The 23,392-nt window shown below is 56.5% G+C and overlaps 3 protein-coding genes across 6 annotated transcripts; all 3 read right to left on the bottom strand.

Annotated features, from left to right (window-relative positions):
- Positions 1–345: 345 nt before the first annotated feature.
- Icam5 (intercellular adhesion molecule 5) lies at positions 346–8,006 on the bottom strand. Of its 2 annotated transcripts, none has more exons than XM_021649204.2 (11): positions 7,334–8,006; positions 6,188–6,457; positions 5,698–6,018; positions 4,947–5,234; positions 4,491–4,745; positions 4,127–4,375; positions 2,904–3,146; positions 2,546–2,824; positions 2,201–2,440; positions 1,476–1,739; positions 346–739 (listed from the first exon to the last, which is right to left on the bottom strand). In XM_021649204.2, the coding sequence occupies exons 1-11, from the start codon at positions 7,413–7,415 to the stop codon at positions 477–479; spliced, it is 2,754 nt and encodes a 917-aa protein (XP_021504879.1). In that variant the 5' UTR covers positions 7,416–8,006; the 3' UTR covers positions 346–476. The 2 variants fall into 2 exon arrangements, with proteins under 2 accessions (XP_021504879.1, XP_021504880.1); XM_021649205.2 differs by having other exon boundaries at positions 6,188–6,454.
- Positions 8,007–8,985: 979 nt separating this feature from the next.
- Icam4 (intercellular adhesion molecule 4 (Landsteiner-Wiener blood group)) lies at positions 8,986–10,759 on the bottom strand. Of its 2 annotated transcripts, none has more exons than XM_021649206.2 (3): positions 9,770–10,759; positions 9,353–9,658; positions 8,986–9,202 (listed from the first exon to the last, which is right to left on the bottom strand). In XM_021649206.2, exons 1-3 carry the CDS (start codon positions 10,137–10,139, stop codon positions 9,084–9,086), a joined length of 795 nt encoding a protein of 264 aa, XP_021504881.1. In that variant the 5' UTR covers positions 10,140–10,759; the 3' UTR covers positions 8,986–9,083. The 2 variants fall into 2 exon arrangements, with proteins under 2 accessions (XP_021504881.1, XP_060226089.1); XM_060370106.1 differs by having other exon boundaries at positions 9,079–9,202; positions 9,393–9,658.
- Positions 10,760–10,897: 138 nt separating this feature from the next.
- Icam1 (intercellular adhesion molecule 1) lies at positions 10,898–23,322 on the bottom strand. Of its 2 annotated transcripts, none has more exons than XM_021649201.2 (7): positions 23,115–23,322; positions 19,849–20,109; positions 13,450–13,764; positions 12,878–13,165; positions 12,373–12,627; positions 12,025–12,273; positions 10,898–11,935 (listed from the first exon to the last, which is right to left on the bottom strand). In XM_021649201.2, exons 1-7 carry the CDS (start codon positions 23,179–23,181, stop codon positions 11,754–11,756), a joined length of 1,617 nt encoding a protein of 538 aa, XP_021504876.2. In that variant the 5' UTR covers positions 23,182–23,322; the 3' UTR covers positions 10,898–11,753. The 2 variants fall into 2 exon arrangements, with proteins under 2 accessions (XP_021504876.2, XP_060226080.1); XM_060370097.1 differs by lacking the exon at positions 23,115–23,322 and adding an exon at positions 21,856–21,889.
- Between the last annotated feature and the right edge of the window lie 70 nt (positions 23,323–23,392).

The raw sequence follows: 23,392 nt of genomic DNA, 5'->3' as shown, positions 1-23,392 counted from the left end.
GTGGACGCCTCGGAAAGGCAGAGACAGGTGGGACTCTGTGAGTTCAAAGCCAGCCTGGGCTACAAAGTGAGTCCAGGACAGCCAAAGCTACACAGAGAAACCCGTCTCAAAAAACAGACAAAAAAGAAAGAAATACAGGCATTTTTATGCCACTGGAGACAATAAGCTTCCTATCAGCAGCACAGGTGTTGAGCTGTGTATAAATAAATCTTCAGGAGGAAAAAAAATACATATATAAGAACACACACACACACACACACACACACATACACCTTGAGACTGAGATTCGACCCCATTGCTATACTAACGCACAGCAATCAGATTGTAATCAGACACAGCCCTACACTCCTTTATAAAAACTTTATTGAAGGGAATGGGTGGAAAATGGAGGCGATGCCCCTGGAGTTGAATAAATAGCAAACCATACATACGTCCACCCCCGTGCTTGCGAGGCCCCGGGGGAGCCGAGCGCAGGCTCAAGAAGTTGTCAACTGGATGGCGAAGACCTCGCCATCTGCAGGGGACTCGGCGGTGCCAGGGGTCTCTGCTCCGCCTTCCGCGCCCGGTGGCCCTCCCGCGCCATTGAGACACACCGCCTCGCCCGAGCTCTCGGCCTCCTGGACGTTGTACTCGCCCTTCTTGCAAGCCGTGGACTGTACGTAGAAGGCCAGGCCGGCCCCCGCGGCCAGCAGCGCTGCGCCCCCTGCCGCACCGCCCACAGCGACCCATAGCCATGGACCTGTGGGCGCAGACCCTCGCCAGGGTGGGCAAGGCCCCAGTCTCCCCTAAGCCCTCCATGCACCTGTCCGATGGAAGAAGAGGACCCACGAAGGCCTCTCCAGCATCAGGGGAACCCCCAAATACCAATGTACACCCCTCTTAGGCCAGGAGATTATAAGCCCTTGACTCCCTTCACATCTTCCTAATGACTCAACTCTTCTTATCATCCCAAGAGGACAGACAGCTAGGAGGGACCAGCTCCGCTCACCTCTAGCCGTGACAGCTCCCAGCCCCCAAACAGTCATGAACTGGGGCCACCAACAACATCTCTGACCCCAGTTCCCCGCGGTGACACGGTGGAGAGTGAACTGGGCCCAGTGTTTCTTCGCTCCTAGCACCCGCTCCAATGGGACCTCCCACAAATCTGTCCTAGGAGTTCCTTTATGTGAGTGTTTGAAATTAGGGTCTATGTGGCATAGGCTGGCCTTGAACCCCCTGTATGGCTGAGGATGACCTTAAGCTCAAGATCAGCTGCCTCCAGCTCCCAGGTGCTAGGACAAGAGGTGAGCAGCATTACCCTGGCTTGGGTCCATTCCCTCAGCCTTCGATCCCTTCCCCTAACCTGTCACCACCGGCCCCACCCATGAGGCCCCTTTTGGTCTTGCAGGCAGAGTCGGGGTCAGTCACCCAAAAGCCCAGGTCACTCCTTGCTGCATGTTCCTCTTCCCACTTCCACCCCGGGAGCCACCACTCACCGGCCACGCGCACTGTGATGCGCCTCGTGTGGCGCCCGTGCGCGTTGGTGGCTGCACACTCATACTCGCCGCCGTGGCTGCCCATGGCGCCCGCCACGCTCAGAGTGCTGTTGTTGCTGGAGAGGCCGAGGTTGAGGGCCCCCGGGGGCGCGCGCCAGCTGATCTGCGCTGGAGGCCAGGCCTCAGCTCGGCAGGTCAGAGTGAAGTTGCCTCCGGGCCGCACGCTGGAGGGCGAGGCCGCCAGCTCGGCCACCACAGGCCGGTCTGCGGGGGTGCGGGGAGGCTGCTTAGCACTCAAGGGTCCTTAGGAGGCCGCACACCGCTGCCTCCCAAGACAGCCCCCAACCACCACCACCTAGCTGCTGTGGAAACAAAGGGGCTTGAAGGGGACTGAGAAGTCCCTCTGAATCCCTGTGGGTATGCATTTACCCCCTCCCACGGCTGGGCTGGGGGTGGAGAGAGCCGGCGAGCAGGCCAGCCCGTGAACAAGCGACAGGGCCTATGGAACCTTGGAGGATGGGAAGCCCCTTCGTGGGCCAAGCTGTCCTGGATGGAGAGCAGGCTCTCCTGGAACGGACATCTGCCTGCCTCTGCCTCTCAAGGGTTAAAAATGAAAGCTCTGTGTGCGCCAGCTGAGCCGGCCACCCATTGGACCACGACCCCAGACCTCAAGGCTCGTTTCCCGGCGGTCTGTGTGGCCTCCCTCCAGCGTTATCCCCACTCACATTCCACCCCCACGGTGACCGTCCTCGAATCCGTGCCGTGCGCGTTGGTAGCCACGCAGTGGTAGGTCCCCGCGTCCTCTCTGGACACGAGCGGCCTCTCCAGCCGGGCGGCACCCTCCCGGGAGCAGAGCACCTGAGGAGAGGGGTGGCCCCTGGCACTGCAGGCCAGCGCGCTGGCCTCGGCTCCTTCCAGCCACGTCTGGTGACTCGGGCAGCCGGATTCGTCCAGCTGCGGTGGCGCTGCAGATCAACCACCAGCAGGAGGCGCGTCAGGGAAAGCGGGGACCCTGGGACGCCAGGACTTGCCGCCCACCTGACCCTCCTCCCCGCCCCCTCCCCGCTCACACTCGGCGCTCACGAAGACAGTTTTGACCGTGGAGCCGTGCCGATTGGTGGCGTTGCAGAGGTAAATTCCCGGTGACAGGTTACTAGAGTTCATGGAGTTTCTAGGACCGGGGTTTGAGGACACAAGGGGCAGCACCGCCCCTTCGTTGGCGCCCTCGGAGCCCAGGCACTCCACGCGTGGTTCTGGCTTCCCGTCAGCTTCACAGGAAAACAGCCTTCCGGATCCTTCCACCCACGTCCAGTTGCTGGGGCAGCCCAGCTCCTCAAAACTGGGACCATCTAGGGGGCAGGGAAATAGGAGTTCATACCGAGGGCGGAGGAGGCCGGTGTGGGCTTTTCCCCAGCCACGCCCACTCACATTCCACCGTGACAGCCACAGTTTTGGCCGCTGAGCCTCTGGCGTTGATGGCTTTGCATCGGTAGGTGCCAGCATGCTCCCTGGCCACGCGCAGCGGTCCTTCCATGACCTCCTCCTCCCCGGAGCGCACACAATTGACGCTAGGCGGTGGGACCCCGAGGGCCACACAGCTCAGCGATGCCTCTGTCCCCTCCAGCCAGGTAATACGTTCCGGGCAGCCTACGCTGTCCAGTGTTGGGGCATCTGGAACAGATTTTGTTTTTGTTTTTAGAAACAAGATTTTTGTAAAGACCAGGCTGGCCGCGAACTCAGTGATCCACCTGCCTCTGCCTCCCAAGTGTTAGATTAAAGGCGTGGGCCACCACCCAGCAGATCAGATTTTGTTTTTCAAGGCAGGATGTCAGATAGCTCAGGCTAGCCTCGAACTCATTATGTAGCTGAGGACTGTCTTGAACTGAGCCTCCTGCCTACTTCTCCCAGGATCTGGGCTTACGCCTGTTTATGCCATGTAGAGGAAGGAACCCAGGGCTTCATACCTGCTAAGCAAACACTCTACCAACTGAGCTGCAGCCCCAGGCCCAGGTTTGGATTGGAGACCCATCTGATGTTCCTAAGGATCTTCTTTCTGCCTTCTGCTTCTAGAAAGGGTTTGGCAAGCTATATATAGGAAATCTCCACTCCCCCTCTATCTCCTTTTTTTCCCCGGTTTGTATTTTGAGACAGGGTTTCTGTGTTTAGCCTTGGATGTCCTGGAACTTGCTCTGTAGACCCGGCTGGCCTCGAACTCTGTAGACCCTGCTTGCCTCTGCCTCCTGAGTGCTGGGATTAAAGGCCGGTACCACCACCGCTTGGCGGGAGACATCTCCTTAGCTCGGCTTGAACCATTTTATTTATTATTTATTTGTTTATTTAGTCTGTGTGATGTGTGTGTCGGGAAGCATGTAAAGGCGGGAGGCTCCCTCCTACCTTTCCTGAAGTCTCAGAGCGTTTTTGATTGATTCCCACAAAGGGCCCCTGGGACCTTCCCAGACACACTGTCTTGACTGCCTGTTCTTGCCAGACATGACCAGTCACCGCGACCAAGTTTATGAACAGCCTGCCACCTCCCTTCAACGTTTGCCCGGTTCCTGCTGGACCCGGGCCTCTTTCCCTTCCCTTGTAGGCCAGCCTCCTGCGACTCTGAGAACCGAGAGAGATGAGCATGCACACCTCTCCCTACTCACACTCCACGGTCAGGGTCACGTCCTTGACCGCCCGGCCTTGGCCATTGACAGCTGTGCATCGGTAAGTGCCCGCGAGGGCGCGGGTCACCGGACCCAGCAGGCCCAGCGCCAGCACCGCCCCGCCGTCAGGCCTCGCGCAGTGCACAGAGGGCTCCGGGTTTCCACGGGCCTCGCAGTGGAGGGTCTGCTCTGGACCCTCTGGCCATGTCCAGTTCCTGGGACAATCCAGGTCATCCAGCCGGGGTGCGTCTGCGGGCATGAGGCGGAGGAGGTGCGATAAGGTGAAAGACGGGGCGGGAAATACGGTTCTTGGCGGGCACAGAGGTAACGTGCGGGCACAGAGGTAACGTGGGCGCCCACTCACACAGGACACGGAGCTCGGCGCTCTGGTTCTTTCGCAGAGTCTCCCCGTCCACTTCGAGGGCGGCGTCGCAGAAGAAGCCCCGCTTGTCGTCGTTCTCCGTGACGTTTACCCGGAGCTCAGCGGGCTGCCCCGGAGCCACAGCTGGAACTCCCTCCAAGGTGACAAGGGCTTGAGCCCCTGCCCAGCAGCTCACGGTCACCGTCCTTCCCTCAGGAACTTCGGGCTCACTCAAAGTCAGAAGAGGGACGGGGAAGTCTGGGGGCAGAGCATTGGGTGGGCTTCACCGGCCGCTCCCCTCCAGGCAACATCCCCATCCACTCTTTTCCCGCTTCCACGCGCTCCTGTCCCGGAACTCCCCGGCCCTGCCTGTTCCGATGCGGAGGTCCCACCCACTTCATAGGCCCCGCCTTCGCGTGACTCCGCCCCGTCCCTGAAGCCCCGCCCCGTCCCCCTTACTGTAGACGGTCAGGTTTTCCTGGGCCTCCCTGCTTTCGCCCCCGAGGGTCACGCTGCACTGCAGCTGTCTGGTGCCTTCCTGTTCGGCGCTTGCCGTAGCTGTGGCAGTGGCCACGAGGCTGTCCCCGTCGAGGGTCACATCCGGATGCAGCCTCTCATCTCCCAGCGAGAGCGAAACCTCGGCTTCTGGGGCAGGAAACAGCCCGTCCAAAGCGCAGCTCACCGGCCTTTCGGAGCCCACTTCTAAGAATCGGGGAGCCACCAGGCTCGGGGCAAGTGGAGGCAGGACTGGGGTGGACAAAGAACAGAGCTCGAGTGTATGCGTGGACCGAGCAATTTGCATGCATCCTAAAAATAGAGGGGCTGGTGGGACGGCCTGTCACCTGACGACCTGATCCGGTCCCCGGCACTCACTTGGTGGAAGGAGAGAACCACCTCCCACTGAAGTTATCCTCTAACCTCCACACACGCACCGTGGCCTGTGCGTAAACGCATGCGCACAAGCTCTCTTTCTCAATAAATAAATGCAAAGGGGGGGGGAGCAGAGTTAGTACTCTTGTTGAAGTCAGGGCTAGCTGCTAAAATTTTGGGTATCCCACTAGGCAGCCCTGGCTGTGTAGTCCAGGCTGAACTTGAACTCACAGTGATCCGCCTTCCTTCTGCTTCTGCCTGGGGAGGGCTGGGACCCCGAGCCACCGTGCCTGGCTGTCCCTAAACTTCTCAAAGCCTGTCCGTTAGGGTCCGCACTCACCAAAGGTGCGGAGCTGTCTGGGGGCCGAGCTGTTGGCAAAGAGCCCCAGGCCGTGTGGTCGCAGGTCGAGCTCCGCGAGGCAGGAGAAATTGGCCCCGTGGTCCTCCCTGCGCGCCAGGACCGTGGCGGTGAGCCCCGCGCCCCGCGCTCGGGGTGGCTCGCCCGCGAAGCTGCGGCGAGTCAGCTCCTGGGCGCCTCGCAGCAGGGTCAGCGTGAGGCTCGCTCGAGGTCCTGCTCCAGGGACCCTGCAGCCCAGCGTGAAGTTCTCACCCACGGGCTGCCAAGGAGGCAGCGGCACCAGCTCTACCCGATCCGGCCGCTCTGCAAGGGACCAAAACCTCGGTTCTACCCAGCAGTGGCGCTCCAGGGCTACGCTGGGGAAGAAGGGCCTGAGGACGGGGGGGGCGGGGCTCGGAGGGGCGGGGCTCGGAGGGGCGGAGCTCGGAGGGGCGGTCCGGGGACCCGAGGGGCGTGTCCACCCAGGACTCACGGAAAGTTCGAATGAGCCCGCGCGCCTGCAGGGTGCGGCGCGCGCAGCGGAAGAAGCAGACGGGCTGGGTCTCCGGCTCTCGGATGTCCACCAGCTGCCGAGCCAGCCAGCGCAGACCCCTCTGGGTCCCGTTCCGGCGCAGTGAGGTCTCCAGGCCGCCGCGCTCCGGCCGCGGGCAGTTAGTGCTGCAGTTGAGCCACAGCGAGCCCCCGCGCTCCACGAGAGCCACGCGGGGCTGGAGGTCCGCCCAGAAAGGTTCTGGAGCGACTGCTGCCCAGGAAAACGCTGGCTCAGCCTGGGGGACCCCCTTCTCTAGAACTCTTAGCGGCCCTCTATCCCAAACCAGGGGTGTCTGCAGGGACGAGGAGAGACCACCGCCGCGGGAGTCCCGCGTTCCCACGCAAGCTTCCGGGCTGGCGCACCCTCAGAGGCGCGTCTCTGGAAGTCTGGCTCCCTAAGGCAGAGATGGGGAAACTCGGCGCGGGGAGGATGGGGTCTCCGATGCACACGTCAACAGTAAGAAGGAGGAGACTCCGGTGGGGTGGGGGAGGGGGAAGCCAGTGACTCTTTAAGACCCCGACAGATCGTCAGGAAATGGGGGAGAGACACTGAGGCTAGGGGCAAAAAGCGAAGCCGAAATGAGACCGAGTCAAAGGCTTAAATGAGACTGTCCCCAAACTCGAGCAACTCGGGCTCCAAGCCACCAGGCTGGACTCCGGGGGGGAACCGCGGGGAAAGCCCCAGAAAGCCGGTTGCTAGGGCCCCAGCTGGAGGGGGAGCAGAGTCTCTGAGTGATGACAGTTGAGGTGGGGGTCTTTGAGGACCATGAATTGGGGTGATGCCAGTCCGTGAACCACAGGGCACCACAGGGCAGGAGAGGACAGTAGAGCCACAGTGTCTCCTGAGCACTCCTGAGTTTGGGGTGCAAAACCCCGGATCCAGAAAAGGTGCTGGGTTCAGAGCTGATAGAGCGAGGTGTGTTGGGGTGGAGGGAGGACTGGGAGAAGCCCCAGGCTCCAGGTGGTGGCAGAAGCGTGGGAAGCGAGTAGAGGGCGGAGCCTGGAGGGGACACTGGGGCCGCCCTCTTGGGTCCTTCGATTCCGCCCCCGCCTTATCCACCTGGCTCCGCGGGCGGGCTCTTCTTACCTGAGATGCCGAGGATCCCCAAGGCCAGGGCAGCCCAGAGGCCGAGGGACGCTCGGTGTAGCCCTGGCGAAGGCCCCGGCATCGCCGCCGCTGCCGGGGAGGGGAGAGTGCAGGAGGCGAGCGGAGCGCGAGCGATGGAGAGCCGGGCTGGGAGGACCTCGCAGCGCAGCGGGTGGAGTGTGGGGGTGGCAGAATTGCGCCCAGGGATTGGTTTAAACGTTGGTAACTTGGTTTCCAAGGAGGGGGCGGCGACAGAGGCGGTGATGGGGGGCGAGCTGGCGGGAGGCGAGCGCGCCCAGGGGCTGCTCCCCGCCTTAGTGCAGGCGAGCTGGCCAGGCAAGAGCGGTCCCCCGGCGGGGGAGGGGGTCTACGTGGAGGTCGGCCTAATGGTCTAGAGCCTTCTGGGGTCGACCATGCTTTCCCGCGTCATCCGTGGCGAAGGAGGGGAGGGATGCTGAGAGGCCCTGCCCAAATCTCCACCACCTTAGATAGAGATTCAGAGGCAACGCGCTGAGGCTCCAAGCCACGCCCATCCCGGGCCCCTCCCACCGGCGCCCCTTGGAGCGAGGGCCGGGTGGTGAGGTTGCTGGGGTTAGCTTGGGGAGTCGTAGTAGGCAGGAAAGGTAAGGATGCCTCGGTTAATTGATGCTTCGCTTTGACCTCCAGCAGACTGAGGAGGGGAGCCACGCCCCTGAGACCTCCTCCGCGCACGCGGCGAAGGAAGGGGAGCTCAAGTGCCAGCGAGTCTCCGACACGTGTGCGTGTGCGCAGCTTTCGCAGGCGTCTGAATTAGAGTCGACTTCGGCACCAGATCTGTATTTACCCAGCGTGCAGCGGGAATGTGTCTACAACGCTGCTGTGAGCCGATTTTCTCAGGGGAGCATCCGTCCGCTCTACTCCACCAGCACCGCCGCCTCGGCTAGTCCGAGATTCTGCAATCCAAACTGGACTAGCAGATCAACTGGGGACACCTTTGACCTCGCATCCGACCTCAACCTTTGACACCCCTCCCCACATGCCTACCTTTCTCGCTGACAGCCAGCGCGTTTCCAGGATGCAAGTCCGTGACAGCCCTCGTGGCCTGAGCAACGGCCTCTAACTCGCTGCTCTGCTAGGTCCTAGCTGGGTATCTGCTTTCGCTACTACTTCGGAGGAGGCCCCGCCCACTCTGGTGTTTTCCCCCTCCCCCATTAATGACAACCGCGAGCGACCGACTCTAGCTCCACCCGCTGGCCTCCGCTAGTAAGGCGCAGGAGCTGTAGTGGAAAGGGAGGGGGGAAGAAGAGAAACTTAGCGTCCAGTCAGAGCTACGGCGCCTGTCAGCGGAGCCAGTCAGAAAAAGCCATACCCAGAGCCAGCCCTTCCCAAACCAGGGCCTGGAGAGGTCGCTTTAGCTCTTCTGCCCCGCAGGGAAAAAGATAACAAAACTCTACGCTAAGAGTGTTCTAGGGCCTCGAGCAGGTCTCGAAGGAGAAACCTCAGGTGCCTTTAAACACACGCGGTGTTGTTTCTACCAGTACCGGGGTTTGAAACCAAGGCCAGGCAAAGGTACTATTCCTGATCTACAAGTCTTCGGCCCCTAGACAAAGAACTTCGAGAAAGCAGCGTCCCCTAAGAAGGAAACCACTTCCTCCAAGAACCGTAGGGCCGAGACCGAGAGAGAAGGCTTTATTATTCCAACGGGATTGTGACTGAATTAATTACTCTGGACTTCTTCTCCCCTCCTTCTCGTCAGGCAGCGAACATCTGTCTATAACTGTGTCTTCAGGGCCCGATACTTGCGCAAGGAGACGGTCCCCACAGCCAGGAGGACCCCCACCACGGCTGCAATGGAGGTAGAGGCCAAGGCTATCGCGGCTGGGCTCAAAGCTGGGAGCAAGAGTGAAAATCAGGACCGGGGAGGTCTGAGGACCGCCAAGCGCGGAGCCCACGCCTGTTCTGCAGGCCCTCGTGGAATGGCGGCACCCCCTCTCCCTCACCCGTCCCGCCACCCCACCCCCGGCGTTGCGGGTGCCTCACCCAGGACCGTCAGCATAACAGGTGCGGAGCTGCTGCTCACCACTAGCCCGTCGAGATTGAGGCGCGCATGGCAGGTGAGCGGCTGCAAGAGGTCGTTGGGTCCGGCCCGCATCACGTGGGTCAAAGTGACATTAGCCAGGTAGGAGGTGGTGTAGCGCTCCAAACTTTCAAAATGAATCACTCGGCCACCTCGCCTCAGGCTCACCACCAAGAACCCCACGGGGAACACGTGTGTCACATAGCAGCGCAAAGTGTACTTGTGACCAACTAGGACGGGAGGCTCCAGGATCACGCTTCTGGGCGGTCCTGAGGCAAGGAAGGTAAGGCCGGAAGGCACCCGTAAAGCAACTGCCAATTACCCACTCCCTCCACCCTTCTCCCCTCACCCCGCGCGGCCCGAGCCCCGGTCTCCCTCACTGTAAGCGGTGATTCTGGCGGTGGCCTCCCGCGTCTCTCCCGCGCAGGTGACGACGCAGCGCACCTTGGAACTCCAGGCCCTCACATTCAGGAGCTGGTAAGACACCCAGCCGGATCCATTGTGTGTCTTTCCCTGGCGCAGCTGAGTGTGCAGGCTGGAACGCGCCGGCAGGGGGCAGCTGTGGCTGCAGTTAAGCCACACCGAGCCCCCGGGAGGCACCGCATGCAGCTCCGGACTGAGACGCACCCAGAAAGTTGCTGAGGTCACGGAAGGCACGGGAGAACTTTGTATCCACTCATGTTCGGGGCTCCCACCCCTCAGGTAGAGGGCCACCAGCAAGAGCAACGGGAGCAGAAAGACAGACTCCATGGCACAAAGCCCACGCTTGGGTGCAGGACGGGCGCCAGGGAGCTTAGGCTGGCCAGGGAGATAAGAATGCTCCCTAGCCACACCCCAGAGGGTCCCCACCCCCCGAAGCTCTGTTGAAGATAACTGCCTCCTCTGCGAAATGACACATCAGACCCTACCATCAACCAAAAGTCATTGCACTTTTCTGAACTGAGTTTCAGTTTTCACTTAAGCCCCAAAAGGTAATTTTAATTTATTTTTATTTTTTAATAACCGGGCATTGGTGGTGCACGCCTGTAATCCCAGCCCTTGGAGAGGCAAAGGCAGTCGGACCTCTGTGAGTTTGAGGCCAGCCTGGTCTACAAAGAGTTCCAGAACAGCCAACACAGAGAAACCCTGTCTCAAACAAAACAAAAACCCAACCCCACACACAAAACAAACAAAAACCCTGGGCTGGGGAGATGGCTCAGCTGTTAAGAACACTGGCTTCTCTTCCAGAGGTCCTGAGCTCAGTTCCCAGCAACTACAGGATGGCTCATGACCATCTATAAAAGGATCTGATGCCCTCTTCTGGCATGCAGGTGTATATGCAGGACAGAGAACTACATTAAAAAAAACAAAAACATAAATAAGGAAACAAAAAGCAAGGGGGGGGGACTGCACCGCAAACTCGGGGTTAGGTTCACAGGCAACTCTCGTGAGGAAACGGAGGAGTCAGGAATACTGAGGAAGGGCTCGGGCCAAGTGATGGGATGTCTGTGTGCAAACTCACAAGAGGCTGAGGCCAACATAAAACTTTATTGAGACAAGGGAAGGCTTCTGTGCTGGGAGGGGCGGCCCCCACAGCTCCCAAGACCCTCCAAAGTGGCGCATCTCCTTCCGGACTTCCTCTGGGGGGGTGAGGCCATGCAAGATTGACCATAATTTCATGAGCATGAGACTCCACTGTTCATCTGCCAAGGCCGTGGCTGCCGCTGGGAACAAAGGCAAGAATGTCTGCCATGGGAGGTGGCTGCCCATGCTGGTGCTGGGCATCCAGGGTGCGGAGGCCTGGGGGAGAGCACCCCGCTGGCCCACACAGAACCCTAGCCCTGTGCCCTCATTTCCCCGGGCTGCTGTTTTGTGTGCAGCCCTAGAAGCGGTGTCCAGACGGGAACCTGTATGTTCGGCAGCTCACCGCTCTAGCTCCTGTGCAGAGTACTCAATAAATAGCAGGTAAAACTGTGAATCAATAAATACATCATCACGAAGAGACGATGTCCCAGTTTTCCTGTCTGTCAGAGGAAGGACGGTCTCGGGCTTCTCTGACTCGTGCTTGTGTCTCTTGACTATCACTTCTTCCTCAGGCAGGGGCCCTCAGGACGGGCAGTAGGGAATGAAGTCAGCATTTCCTGGCTGAAGGCCCAACATGGCTGTGGGTATGTCCAGATCACACACACCCTCATAGTCTTACCCGTCCTGTCCTCCTCCTCTTAGGCCTGAGGCTTCGAGTCCTGAGGCAGGGGGAAGTACGACCTGAGGCCACCATCCTGTCCTGTCACAGCCTGAGGAGGTGGGTGAGGGCAAATTTCTCTGTTCAAAATCAGCAGCTGCTGCCCCTCGAGGGGGGCAGGGAGGTGTGGGTATCCTGGGGGCTCAGGGAGGTGGGGCTTGTGCCTTGAGTCTCATGGCCTCCTCCTGAGCCTTCTGTAGCTTGTATATCCTGATCTTCCTCTGGCGGTTATAAAGATAAAAGGCCCAGGCCCCAAGGCCCAAAGTGGCCAGCAGGGTCAACAGAACGATGATGATGGCCAAGTTATTCCGGTGGTAGTCTGTGTCTGTGTGATAGAGACAGAGGGACGGGTGAAGAGCTGAGGACCTGGCGCCTAGCCCACCCCTCACCAGCCCCATATCCTGGGATACTCACAAAGCACCGTCAGGGTCACATCCCTGGTGACATTCCCATGGGAGCTCACAGCACGGCACGCGTAGGTACCGTTCATCTCTCGTCTGACATTCTCCACCACCCCGATGGGCAGCAGGGCGCCATCCGCTTTCCGGCTGCAGGTCAGGTTGGGGGATGGGTTCCCCCAGGCTTGGCATTTCAGAGTCTGCCGAGACCCCTCTGGCCAGGTCCAGTTTCCCAGGCAGTCGCTCTCATCTAGCCGGGGACCGTCTGGAGAAATAACAGGGGAAGGGACACAGGTCAGGGAGGGCTTGGAGCGGTGCGTAGGCCATCAGGGGCTGTCAGTCACTACCCTGCAGCCCCACTCACACAGCACATGGAGTTCCAGGGTCTGGTTTTTAAACAGCAGCTGCCCAGCCACCTCCAGGGCCGCAGAGCAAAGGAAGCGTCGATTGTGATCCTCGGCACTGGCGTTCAGGGTGAGCTGGACGCGCGCGGACGGTGGCCCGGGTAGAGCACCACTCAGCCGCGCCTGCGCCCTGCCGCGGGCTTCACACTCCACAGTCACTTGGTTCCCTTCCGACACCTCCAGCTGGCTCAGGGTCAGGACCGGAGCTGGAAAGTCTAAGGGTGAAACACACCGTGAGGCCCCGCCCAGCGCAAGCCCCGCCCTTGGCCGCTCCGCCTCGAGTAGGGATGGGCCTTACTCCAAGCTCCGCCCCCCGGTGCCAGTCTTCACTTCTGAAGGGGCTACCCCACCTATGCTATCAGTTCCTCCCCTGAACTGGGTCTTCCCCCGTCCAGTACCCCTCCTCTGGTGTCAGTCGGGTCTCCAGCACCCGCTCTCCCTGAACTAAGGCCCACCCCTCCTTACTGTAGATGCTCAAGTTTCTCTGCGCCTCCAGGCTCTGGTCTCCCAGCTCCAAAACACAGCGCAGCTGCTGGGTGGCGTCCGTCTCCTCAGTCACCTCCACCAAGGCGGTGGCTGACACAAAGTCTCTGCCGCTCGTCATCTCGTGGGGCAGCCTTCGGCCACCCAGCTCCAGGGATATCTGAGCTTCAGAGGCAGGAAACAGGCCTTCCAGGGAGCAGACCAGCTTCTGCCTGGTGCCCACCTCCAGGAGGTCAGGGGCGTCCAGCTTCGGAATGGTCACAGGAAGATCTTGGGAGAGAAGGCAGGCATGAGCAAGAGCCACGGCTATTCGCAAACCCCTTTTTCTTTCTTTTTATTCATTTCTTTGCTGTGTGTATATGTGTACGTGACGCTTGTGGAGGTCAAAGGTCAACTTTCAGGAGTCAGTTTTCTCCTTTGGAAGTTGAGCATTGGACTCGGGTCATCAAGCTTGGATGCAAGCCCCTTTGCCCACTGAGCCATCCTGCCAACCCCAAAACTTTCTCAGCACCTCTCATTAACCCACCGGAACCTGTGCAGGCAGAGGGCCTCACCGAAAGTCCGCAGCTGCCTGGCCACCGAGGCGTTGAAGAACAGCGGCAGTCCCTGCGGCCTGAGGTCCAGGTCTGTGCGGCATGAGAAACTGGCTCCGTGGTCGCCTCTACTGACCAGCACCGTGGCTGTGATCTCCTCGGGGTCCCTGGGTTGCCCTACTAGAGGCTTCGAGCTCAGCGTCTCCTCCCCTCGCAGCAGCGTTACTGAGAGCTGAGCCCGCGGTGCCCCGCCTTCCACGTGGCATCGCAGGGTGAGGTTCTTGCCCACCTGCTGCCAGGCCGGCAGAGGTTCCAGCTCCACGCGGTCCGGAAACGCTGCAGGGAGACGGGGGTTGGGGATCCTCAGCTGGACTGCTGCAGACAGACCCACACCTGCCTGAGGACCTCGGTCTTGCCAGAACACACCCCACCACCTAAGCAGCCAGGAATGCAGAGAGCCTCTGGGAAAGCTAGAGAGGAGGCCAGGAGTGTTTGCAGGAGCATTGTCAGCCATTCCCGGTAGCGATATCTGAGAAACTCCATCACCAGCAAATGTGCAAATAAATAGGACTGTAAGTAGCTGGGTGTGCTAGAGGTTGATCTGACTCTTCAGGACTGAGGGGCTGATGGCTCAGCCTTAGAGAGCCTACCAGGAGGCCCCAGGTTCCATCCCCGCCCCCACAAATAAAATAGATTAAATTAAATTAATATGGGCCAACAAGATGGCTCAGTGGGTAAAAATGCTCGACACATAAGTCTGAGTATTTGAGTTCAAGCCCTGGATCCCAGGCCAGGTATGGTGGTGCATGCCTTTAATCCCAGCAGAGGCAAACCATCTCTGCGTTTGATGCCAACCTGGACTACAGAGTAAGTTCCAGGACAGCCAGGGCTACACAGAGAAACCCTGTCTCAAAAACAAACAAACAAACAAACAATCCCTGGATCCCATGCAATGTTAGAAAAGAGAATAAACTCCACAGATTTGTCCTCTGTCCTCCATATGCAGACCTGGCATGCACTCAACACACACACACACACAGTAAGCCCGGCATGGTGGCACACACCTTTAATCTCAGCACTCTGGAGGCAGAAAGACAGGCAAATCTCTGAGTCTGAGGCAAGCCTGGTCTATAGAGAAAACCAAACCAGCCAGGGCTACACAGAGAAACCCTGAAATAATAAAGATGAAAAATAAAAGCCAAGGTGGTGGCACAGCCTGCAATCCCAACAGAAGCAGGAGGGTGGCAACTCCGAGCCCAGCAAACACTAAGAGAACCGAAGTATGAAAATTGAAGCCACACGTGTGTTAAAGTTTTCTACACGACTGATTTAAATCTTCATGATAATAAAGAGTTGGAATGTTGCCGACTCAGGGTCAATACTGTGTTTTTGTGGTATCATAGCTACTGGAGACCCTGTCTCCAAATTTAAGAGTTAAGGCTGCAGCCCAGTTGGTAAGACCCCTGCCTAGTGAGGGGCTGAGGGGACGTCTCTGTGGTGGAGCCCCAGCTCATCATAAAGCTTTGGCCTCCCTTCTTTCTCTTTCCAGTCTTAGTTTTCTTTGTTTCCTATATTTTTCCTTTTCTTCCCCCCCCCCTTTTTTTGGGGGGGGGTGTAGGAGCTCACACACAGGAGTCAGCTTGGCCTCAGACCTGTCGCCATCCCTATGAAGCAAGAGGCTAGCCTGGGCTAGGTCAGACACACCTCAAAGGGTGGTGGCTGAGAAAGTATTCGGGAGCTAAAGATGTTTGCCACCCAGGAATGATGGCCTCAGTTCACTAGGAGGGGTCCATACGGTGGGAGAGAACACAGATTCCCAAAACTTGATCTCGTGGCTTAGCTGGCTCAGGGGTTAAAAGCAGGTCTCACAGAGGTCCAGCGCCAACGCCACGGCTCACAGGCTCAGAGAATCTGGCGCCCTCTTCTGGCCTCCTCAGGCAGCGGGCACAAGCTTGGCGCAGCCACAGGCAAAACATTCATACACATAAAACAAAACCAAGTCGTAGTGTAAAAATTATCCTCTAAGCTGGGCAGTGGTGGCACACGCCCTTAATGCCAGCACGTGGGAGGGATAGGCAGTCGGATCTCTGTGAGTTCGAGGCCAGCCTGGTCTACAGAGCAAGTTCCAGGGGAGATAGGCTCCACAGTGAAACCCTGTCTCGAAATTAAAACAAAACAAAACAAACAACAACCAAAATTGACCTCTGACCTCCCCGCACATACTGTGCCACCCCTCTTCATACAAAGTAAATAAAAATGAAAATGTAGAACATTCATTTCATTCATTTCAACATGTAGAATTTGAGCTCCTTTCAGACCTAACTCTCCACACAGACCAAGCCTGCTTCCCTGTCTTAAAACACAGGCACGCGGGGGAGGGCAAGGTTCTCGGTCTTACTTCTTGACCCTGAACTTGAGTCTTTCACAAAATCCTGGCTGCTGCATTCTTCAAATATTTGCCCGCCCCTCCCACCTTGGAGGCTGCCATCACAAGCAGCAAGCGCCGCCAGGCCGCCGCTGGATCCCGTTGCTGCCAGCTTCCGGGAATGCAGCTCTACGCTGTCCAGATCCCCTCTCCACACCGTCCGGGGTTCCCTGGCTCCCCAAAGAGAAAGCACCAGCTCTCAGCGGCATCCACGCCGACACGCATGCTCGGCTCTCCTCACGCCCAGGAGGTGGGGCTTTCCTCCGCTGGCCTCGCTCCCTCCATTTCTTCTGCCTCGAAACCCCACCCCGCCCCAGCATGGATTTTGGGCTGCTGTTTGTCAGTGATCCCCGCCACACCCACACCCACACAACTGGAATTCACTATGTAGACCAGGCTGGCTTTGAACTCTGCTGCCACCTCGGGAGCACAAGTAGGATTAAATGCAAGCACCACCACCACACCCGGCTCAGGTTCAGCTGAACAGGTGAAGTGACAGGCGAGGCAGCAAAGCCAGGGTTTCCAAGATCAGGTACCCTGGGGAAGGCTCATCAGGGGGGACTTCCCAAGGCCACCAGGAATGCTTGGGGACTTCCCTCCCTCTAGGGCGGCACTGGCCCACATACCCCCATCCTCCAAACCACAAGCTAGGCTGAGATTTCCCAAAGGCTGAGATTTCCATCCAGCCACCACTAAGATGGATGCCCCCCCCCCTTTTTTTTTCCAAGACAGGGTTTCTCTGTGTAGCCTTGGCTGTCTTGGACAGCTTTGTAGACCAGGCTGGCCTCAAATTCAAAGGGATCCGCCTGCCTCTGCCTCCCTGAGCGCTGGGATCACAGGCGCAGCCACTGTGCACAGCCTGTAGGTGTGTGGCCTGTAGGATGGATGGCCTGTAGGTTTCCCTGTGTCTTACCAATCTGAGGTCAACAAATACACTGCCATGCCAAATGCCCAAGGGTCACCCAGTTCCTCCGGGCTAATTCCAAAGCCAAATCGAGCTGCGTGTAACCTCCGCCTACAATTCCTCCGGGAGGGGCTGGGCGCCCGGCTCAAGGAAAGAGCCCCTCCCCAGAATGCCCAGAGAGACTGCGAAAAGGGTTGGAGCTAATGCTGGCATAGCACCTGAGGCCCTCAGTTCCACCTATATAACCTCCCTCATACTGTCCCTGTTGCTCTCAACACAGAAGCTGTCACAGCACCCCTCGGCAAGCAGCAAGCATGGCCTTTTGATCAGTATGACATTCCTTTGCGCAAGCAGAGACTTTTTGCATTCTTTATACAGTTGCATACTATTCCATGGTATGCCCAAACCAAACCTTATCTCACCATCTCTCTGCTCCTCTATCTTGAGTGGTTTGTAAATATTTGACCTTCAAATACAGCTGCACTTCGACTGAGGGTGCAGCTCAGCAGCACAGTACATACCTAATCATGTGCAAAACCCTGATGGTCCCATTCTCGGCCCGAAGGTTCAGAACAGGACCCATGGATCTACAGTTTCCAAGACTGGACTTTGGAGAGTGCAGGACACACAAATATATCTCATATAAAGAACTGATGTCCAGTCCAGGCTTGGAGGCACGCAACTAGAATCTGGGTGCTTGGGAGGTGGGCGAAGAGCAAGATGGCAAAGCCAGCTTACTTAAAAAAATAAATAAATAAAGCAACAGGTGGCTGAAGGGGTGACTCAGCAGTTAAAGCACTGGCTGCTCTACAGAGGAACAGGATTAGTGTCCCAGGACACACACGGTGGCTCAAAACCACCTGTGTAACTCCAGGTCCAGAAGTCTCAGTGCCCTTTTCTGGCCTCCATATGTAGACACATTCATATATGCAGGCTCAAACATACATATACATACACACACACACACACACACACACACAAAGTCTTTAAAAATAAATAAATAAATACAGGGCCAGCCCTGGTTATGGGGATGGACACCTTTAATCCCAGCACTCAGGGAGGGAGAGGCAGGAAGACCTCTGTGAGTTCAAGACCAGCCTGGTCTACAAAGTGAGTCCAGGACAGCCAGGGCTACACAAAGAAACCCTGTCTTGAAACAAACAAACAAAACAACAACAAAATAGGGCCAGTAGGCTGGGTAATGGGGGTGCTCACCTTTAATCCCAGCACTGGGGAGGCAGAGGCAGGTGGATCTCTGAATTCCAGGCCAGCCTGGTCTATAGAGCAAGTTCCATGACAGCCAAGGCTACAGAGAGAAACCCTATCTTGAAAAAAACAAAACAACAACAAAACCAAGATGGTCAGTCAGCAAGATGGTTCAGAGAGTGAAGGGACGTAGTGCCACCACGCCTGATGGCCTGGGTTCCAGTCCTCTGGTACCAACCTGGTGCAATGAGAGAAATGACTCCCACAAGTTGTGCTCTGACCCTGGCACATGTGCACACACACAGGGTCTCACTGTGTAGCCCCAGCTTTCCTGGAACTCTGTAGACTGGGCTGTCCTTCAACTCACAAAGATCCTCCTGCCTCTGCCTCCCAGGTGCAGGAATTAAAATCACGTGCCACTGCACCTGACATAACTTTTAAAAATAAATTAAGAATTTTAAAGTGCAGTGCAAATTCCTGCCTGGGCGGTTTATGACCCCTGCCCCCTGTCTCCAGAGTCCTGCAATCCTTCTTGTTGCCAATGTATTTAAAAAAAAAAAAGTCACTTCAGGGCTAGAATTCTCTCTCTCTCTTTCTTTCTGTGAGACAATGTCCCACGTAGTCCAGGCTGGCCCCAAATTAGGTATCCAATAGGTATCCAAGGATGACTGTGAACTGCCAAGCCCCTTGTGATTTCTGCTCTGGAGTGCTGGGTGGCAGGTGTATTTAAGGGTCAGATCTAGGACCTCTTGTTTAAAAATGTGCCTAGAGCACAGTGGCAGAGTCCTTGCCTTGAAATCACTAAGTCCTGGGTTCAATCCCAACACCAGATAAACTAGGTGTGGGGTACCAGCGTCCCATCCCGGCACTCAGAAGTAGATCAATTCAGGAGTCTATGCAAAGACACCCCTTCAGCTATAGAGTGAGTCCAAGGCCAGCATGGGCTACATGAGACCCTATCTTTAAAAACACCAAAAAGCGGGGCATCGGCACACACCTTAACTTCCAACACTCGGAAGGCAGATGGAGGCAGATCTCTGTGAGCTTGAGGCCAGCCTGGTATGAAGCAAGCAAACAAACAAACCTAAAACATTGACAACAATGAAACATCAAAAGACTGGAGCTGGAGAGATGACTCAGCAGTTAAGAGCACTGGCTGCTCTTCCAGAGGACCTGGGTTCAATTCCCAGCACCCACACGGCAGTTCACTACTGTCTAGTTCAAGTTTCAGGGAATCTGACACCCTCACACGGATATACATGTAGGTAAAACACCAATGCACATAAAATAAAAAATAAGTTTTAAAAACCCAAAACATTAGAAATAATTAACAATAGATAGAGTACCGGTAAGCAAAGCAGACCAATCCAGGCATCAAATGGGAGCATTCTGCAATGCCCTAAGTTCCTATGGTACACTCTCCTGGCGAGATTTAAAGAGCTAAGTGACAGTGGGACTTTCCAAGGCTGCCTCTGTTAGGATTTTGGATCTAAACCTGCTCCTGGGTTGCCTAGCAACTTATGATGTCATCATGTCGCTGGTCAGGTAGCAGGTGTGGTTACCTTTCCCCTTAAAGGGACCAGCTGGCCATGTGGTCCCTCTCTTGGTCTCTCTTGCTTCTGGCCTCTTTCCTCTTTCTCCCCCTCTTGCCCTCTCTTGCTCTCCCCTTTCTCTATCCGGACGCCCCTTCTCTTTCGCCCCCTCCCTCTTCCCCCATCATGTTCTGCTCTCCCTTCTCTCCCTCTAATAAACCTCTTTCATATAAGATCTGTTGTATGTCTAATCGTCATTATTTAATATGTCCCATAACATTACAGCCTCCCCATGCCAGCTGTCATGTCCCCAGCGAGTCCCCCTGCTCCCTGCCCCTGGCCACGCCACTCACAATACACGAGGACTTTGGCAGACACTGAGGACTGAACCTCGCCACAGTTCGCATAGCACAGAGGATCGCTGTCTTCCTCGATGTTGCTCAGTTCAAACAGCTGCCAGCCTTGTCCACCCTCTAGCTCGACTTTTGGCCACTGGGTTTCCAAGCCCAGTTTAAGGCTCTCGTTGCAAGAGGAAGAGCAGTTCACCTTCAGGGACCCACCACGAGGTAGGAAGGCTTCTTTGGGGTGGATGGAAGTTTGAGCACCACCAGGACCTAGAGACAGAGAGAGACAGGATGGGTGGTCCAGCCGTGACTTTGGGGCTCGGTGCTGACCATGCAGCCCCGAGCCAGGCAGAGTTCTGCCCTCCGTGTGGGAGGCAGTCCTACCTGAGTTCACAAAAGAACAAATTATGAGTGTAGAGGGGCTGGGGCTGGGCTCTATGGGCAGAGTGCCTGCCTAGCATGCCTGAAGCTGAGTTCCAGCCCCAGCACCCCAGAAACTGGGTGTGGTGGCACACCCCTGTAATTCCAGCAGGAAATGATCACCATCCTGGGTGTCAGATGGAATCCAACGGCAGCCTCGGATACAGGGATTCCCCTCCCCCACTGAGTACTGGTTCTCTTTCTTTCAAAAAAACGTTTATTTTGTGTGTGTACATATGCATGTATGATACATGCATATAGGTGCCAGAAGAGGCCATCAAACCCCCTGAAACTACAGTTAGAGTCTTTGTGAGCCACCATGTGGATGCTGGGATCTGAACCCTGGTCCTCTGTAAGGACAGCCAGTACTACAGGGCTGTGCCATCTCTCCGGCCGACATGCTGCCACACCTAGTTTAATGCAGTGCTAGGAAAGGAGACCAGGGTTTCAGGCACGCTAGGCAAGCGCTGAGCCCAGCACCAGCCTCAGAGGTTGAGTTTTTGCTGTTATTTTATTTTTCCTTTTTTTTTGTGTGTGTGTGTTTTTTTTTTTTTGTTATTGTTTATGGTTTTATTCTGTTTTGTTTTGTTTTTGAGACAGGGTTTCTCTGTGTAGCCCTGGCTGTCCTGGAACTCTGTAGACCAGGCTGGCCTCACAAAGATCTGCCTGTGCCTCTATCCTCCTGAGTGCTGGAACCAAAGGAGTGTGCCACCACTCCAGGAGTGCTGGTAAGAAGAGTTTTGGCATAAGCAAAACAGAATGAGACATAACATATAGCTCGTTGGGTTCAGCAGAGATGGCTCATAGGTTAAGAACACTGGCTGCTCTTCCAGAGGATCTGGGTTCAATTCCCAGCACCCACATGGTGGTTCACGATTGTCTATAACTCCAATTTCAGGGGAGCCAACACCCTCGCACAGACATACATGCAGGTAAAACACTAGTACACATAAACATTTTTAAAATCAATAAAGAAAACTCATATAGTTTCCTGGATTTGAGCCTGAGTAGAGAAAAAAAAAAAGAAGCAGCCAATTCCAGACAGAAAGAACAGAGTGCAAATGGCTTGAGGCAGGAAGGCAGGAGCTGAAAGAGTTGTCAGAGAAAAAGAGGAAGGGAATGAAATGAGAAGATCCTCTGGGTAGTGGTGGTCACATTAAAAACGTATCCCTGGGGGCTGGAGAGATGGCTCAGAGGTTAAGAGCACTGGCTGCTCTTCCAGAGGTCCTGAGTTCAATTCCCAGCAACTACATGGTGGCTCCCAACCATCTATAATGAGATCTGGTTCCCTGTTCTGATGTGAAGGCACACATTCGAGTATTGTATACATAATAAATAAATATAATTAAAAAAAAATGTGTCCCTGACATCAGACACATTTGTGGTGATGCACACCTTTAAATCATAGCGCTCAGGAGGCAGGAGGATCTTTGTGAGTTTGAAGCCAGCCTGATCTACATAGTGAGTTTTAGCTACCGAGTGAGATCCTGGGTTTTTTGTTTGTCTTGTTGTTTGGTGGTTTTTATTTTTTTTTTTGGGGGGGGTGCCCCTCAGCCCTAGGGGGTGGCTTAGAAGTAGAGCCCTTCACTAACTTACGCAAAGACTTGAGGTCCATCCCCACCACAGGCTAAATGGAGGAGGAAGGGCAGCTGGGTGTGGAGCCGGTAAACCAAGAACTTGGGAAGCAGAAGCAGGAGGATCCATGTGCTCGAAGTTAGCCTGTCCCGGAGAGCAACTTGTAGACCAGCCTGGCCAATACACGGAGTTTCTATGTGAAAACACTAAAAGGAGCTGGCAAGATGGCTCAGCAGGTAAAGGCTTGCAAGCAACCTGACTACCTGACATCAAATTGAGTCCAGGACAGCCAAGGCTACACAAAGAAACCCTGTCTTGAAAAACCAAAAACCAACAAAAAATCAAAACAACAAAAGCCTGTGAGCTCAGCTTTCTCCCCTCCCCCCAAAGATTCCAGTGCTGTGACTGATGAACTGGGTTGGCAGTACAGCAGCTGGAGACTCTCCCAGGCACCTCTGGAATTATTTGGGCTCCACGGAGAACCCTGAGGCTAAGAGGTGATGGAGATAGGAGTAATGGATTCTCGGAATCCAGGTCAGAAGCGGCCTGTGAGCTGCTGAACAAGTTCTGAATCTTCCTCTCCTAGAAGGATGGCAGAGGCTGCCTTAGGCTTCGGCAAGGGAGGGCAGCAGGGGAGTCCTGAGGCATTTCACTCTCAGCCTCTGGCTCCTGAGTACACCAGCCCTGGAATTCCCCAACGCAGAAGCAGCCTGGACTTCCCCAGCGGTGCAGATGAGGAACAGGGTGTTCTGTAGGAAGAGAACGGGACCTCGAGACTCAGCTTTGTACCACAGCTCCCATTGCACAGAACAGGAACCCAGGTTCTAAACGTACAAATTTATAGAGGAGTCGGGTGTCTTGAGCCTGTAATCCCAGACTGAAGGACGAAAGGCTGGGAGGCCATGAGGACTGGAGAGTTCAAAACCAGACTGGGCTACATGTCAGGGCATCGTTCTCAAAACACGAAAGAAGGGAAGGAGAGAGACAGAGAGAGAGAAAGAGGCGGGGGGAGAGGAGAGGAAGGAGAGAGGGAAGAGAACGAGAGGAGCGACAAACACTTGTGTTCTATAGCCCACCCACGGAGTAATGCGACACGGGATTCGAACTCCAGGCTGCTGGTTTTCAACCCTTCACGTCCACACTCCCACTTCCCGTTAACAGCCGCTTTAGTAATGACCCATGTGATGCTCCGCTGGCCCGGGAGCAGGGCTTTCCATAGTTTCGGTGTCCAACTGGAGTCCGGAGACCTGTCCCCCAAAGGGACCCCATCTCGGACTCACCTGGAATCACAGCGGCGACCAGGGCCAGGAGCAGAGGCGGCAGGAGCCCGGCGCGGGTGGGAGCCATAGCGGGGCAGGTGGCGGCGGAGCAGGGCACCAGCGCGGGGCGGCTGGGGCGGAGGGCAGGTGGCGCGCAGCAGGGCACCAGCGCGGGGCGCAGCCCAGGCGGCGGCTGCCTTTATAGTCGCTGGCCGCGGGGGGCTGAGGGGCGGTGCTGGCGGGGCCACTTTCCCGGAAACCTCGCGCCTTCCCCTCCGGAACGAGGACTTCGGTATTTC

Source organism: Meriones unguiculatus, chromosome 1, assembly GCF_030254825.1.
Source record: "Meriones unguiculatus strain TT.TT164.6M chromosome 1, Bangor_MerUng_6.1, whole genome shotgun sequence".
NCBI lineage: Eukaryota > Metazoa > Chordata > Mammalia > Rodentia > Muridae > Meriones > Meriones unguiculatus.
Note: the sequence above shows the minus strand (reverse complement) of the source record. Positions and strands in the feature narration are given on the sequence as shown.

Excerpts from the sequence above, each read along its gene's own strand:
- Icam5 (XM_021649204.2), bottom strand. The coding sequence starts at position 7,415 with ATGCCGGGGCCTTCGCCAGGGCTACACCGAGCGTCCCTCGGCCTCTGG. Across the intron at positions 3,147-4,126 it reads CGTGACCCTGACCGTGGAGT|ATGCCCCAACACTGGACAGC; the intron begins GTGAGTAGGGAG and ends AATCTGTTCCAG. Across the intron at positions 1,740-2,200 it reads GGTCACCGTGGGGGTGGAAT|ACCGGCCTGTGGTGGCCGAG; the intron begins GTGAGTGGGGAT and ends GCACCCCCGCAG.
- Icam4 (XM_021649206.2), bottom strand. The coding sequence starts at position 10,139 with ATGGAGTCTGTCTTTCTGCTCCCGTTGCTCTTGCTGGTGGCCCTCTAC. Across the intron at positions 9,659-9,769 it reads CGCCAGAATCACCGCTTACA|GACCGCCCAGAAGCGTGATC; the intron begins GTGAGGGAGACC and ends TCCTTGCCTCAG. Across the intron at positions 9,203-9,352 it reads TGTTATGCTGACGGTCCTGG|CTTTGAGCCCAGCCGCGATA; the intron begins GTGAGGCACCCG and ends TCTTGCTCCCAG.
- Icam1 (XM_021649201.2), bottom strand. The coding sequence starts at position 23,181 with ATGGCTCCCACCCGCGCCGGGCTCCTGCCGCCTCTGCTCCTGGCCCTG. Across the intron at positions 20,110-23,114 it reads GGTCGCCGCTGTGATTCCAG|GTCCTGGTGGTGCTCAAACT; the intron begins GTGAGTCCGAGA and ends CTCTGTCTCTAG. Across the intron at positions 11,936-12,024 it reads TGTGACCCTGACGGTGCTTT|ACACAGACTACCACCGGAAT; the intron begins GTGAGTATCCCA and ends TCTATCACACAG.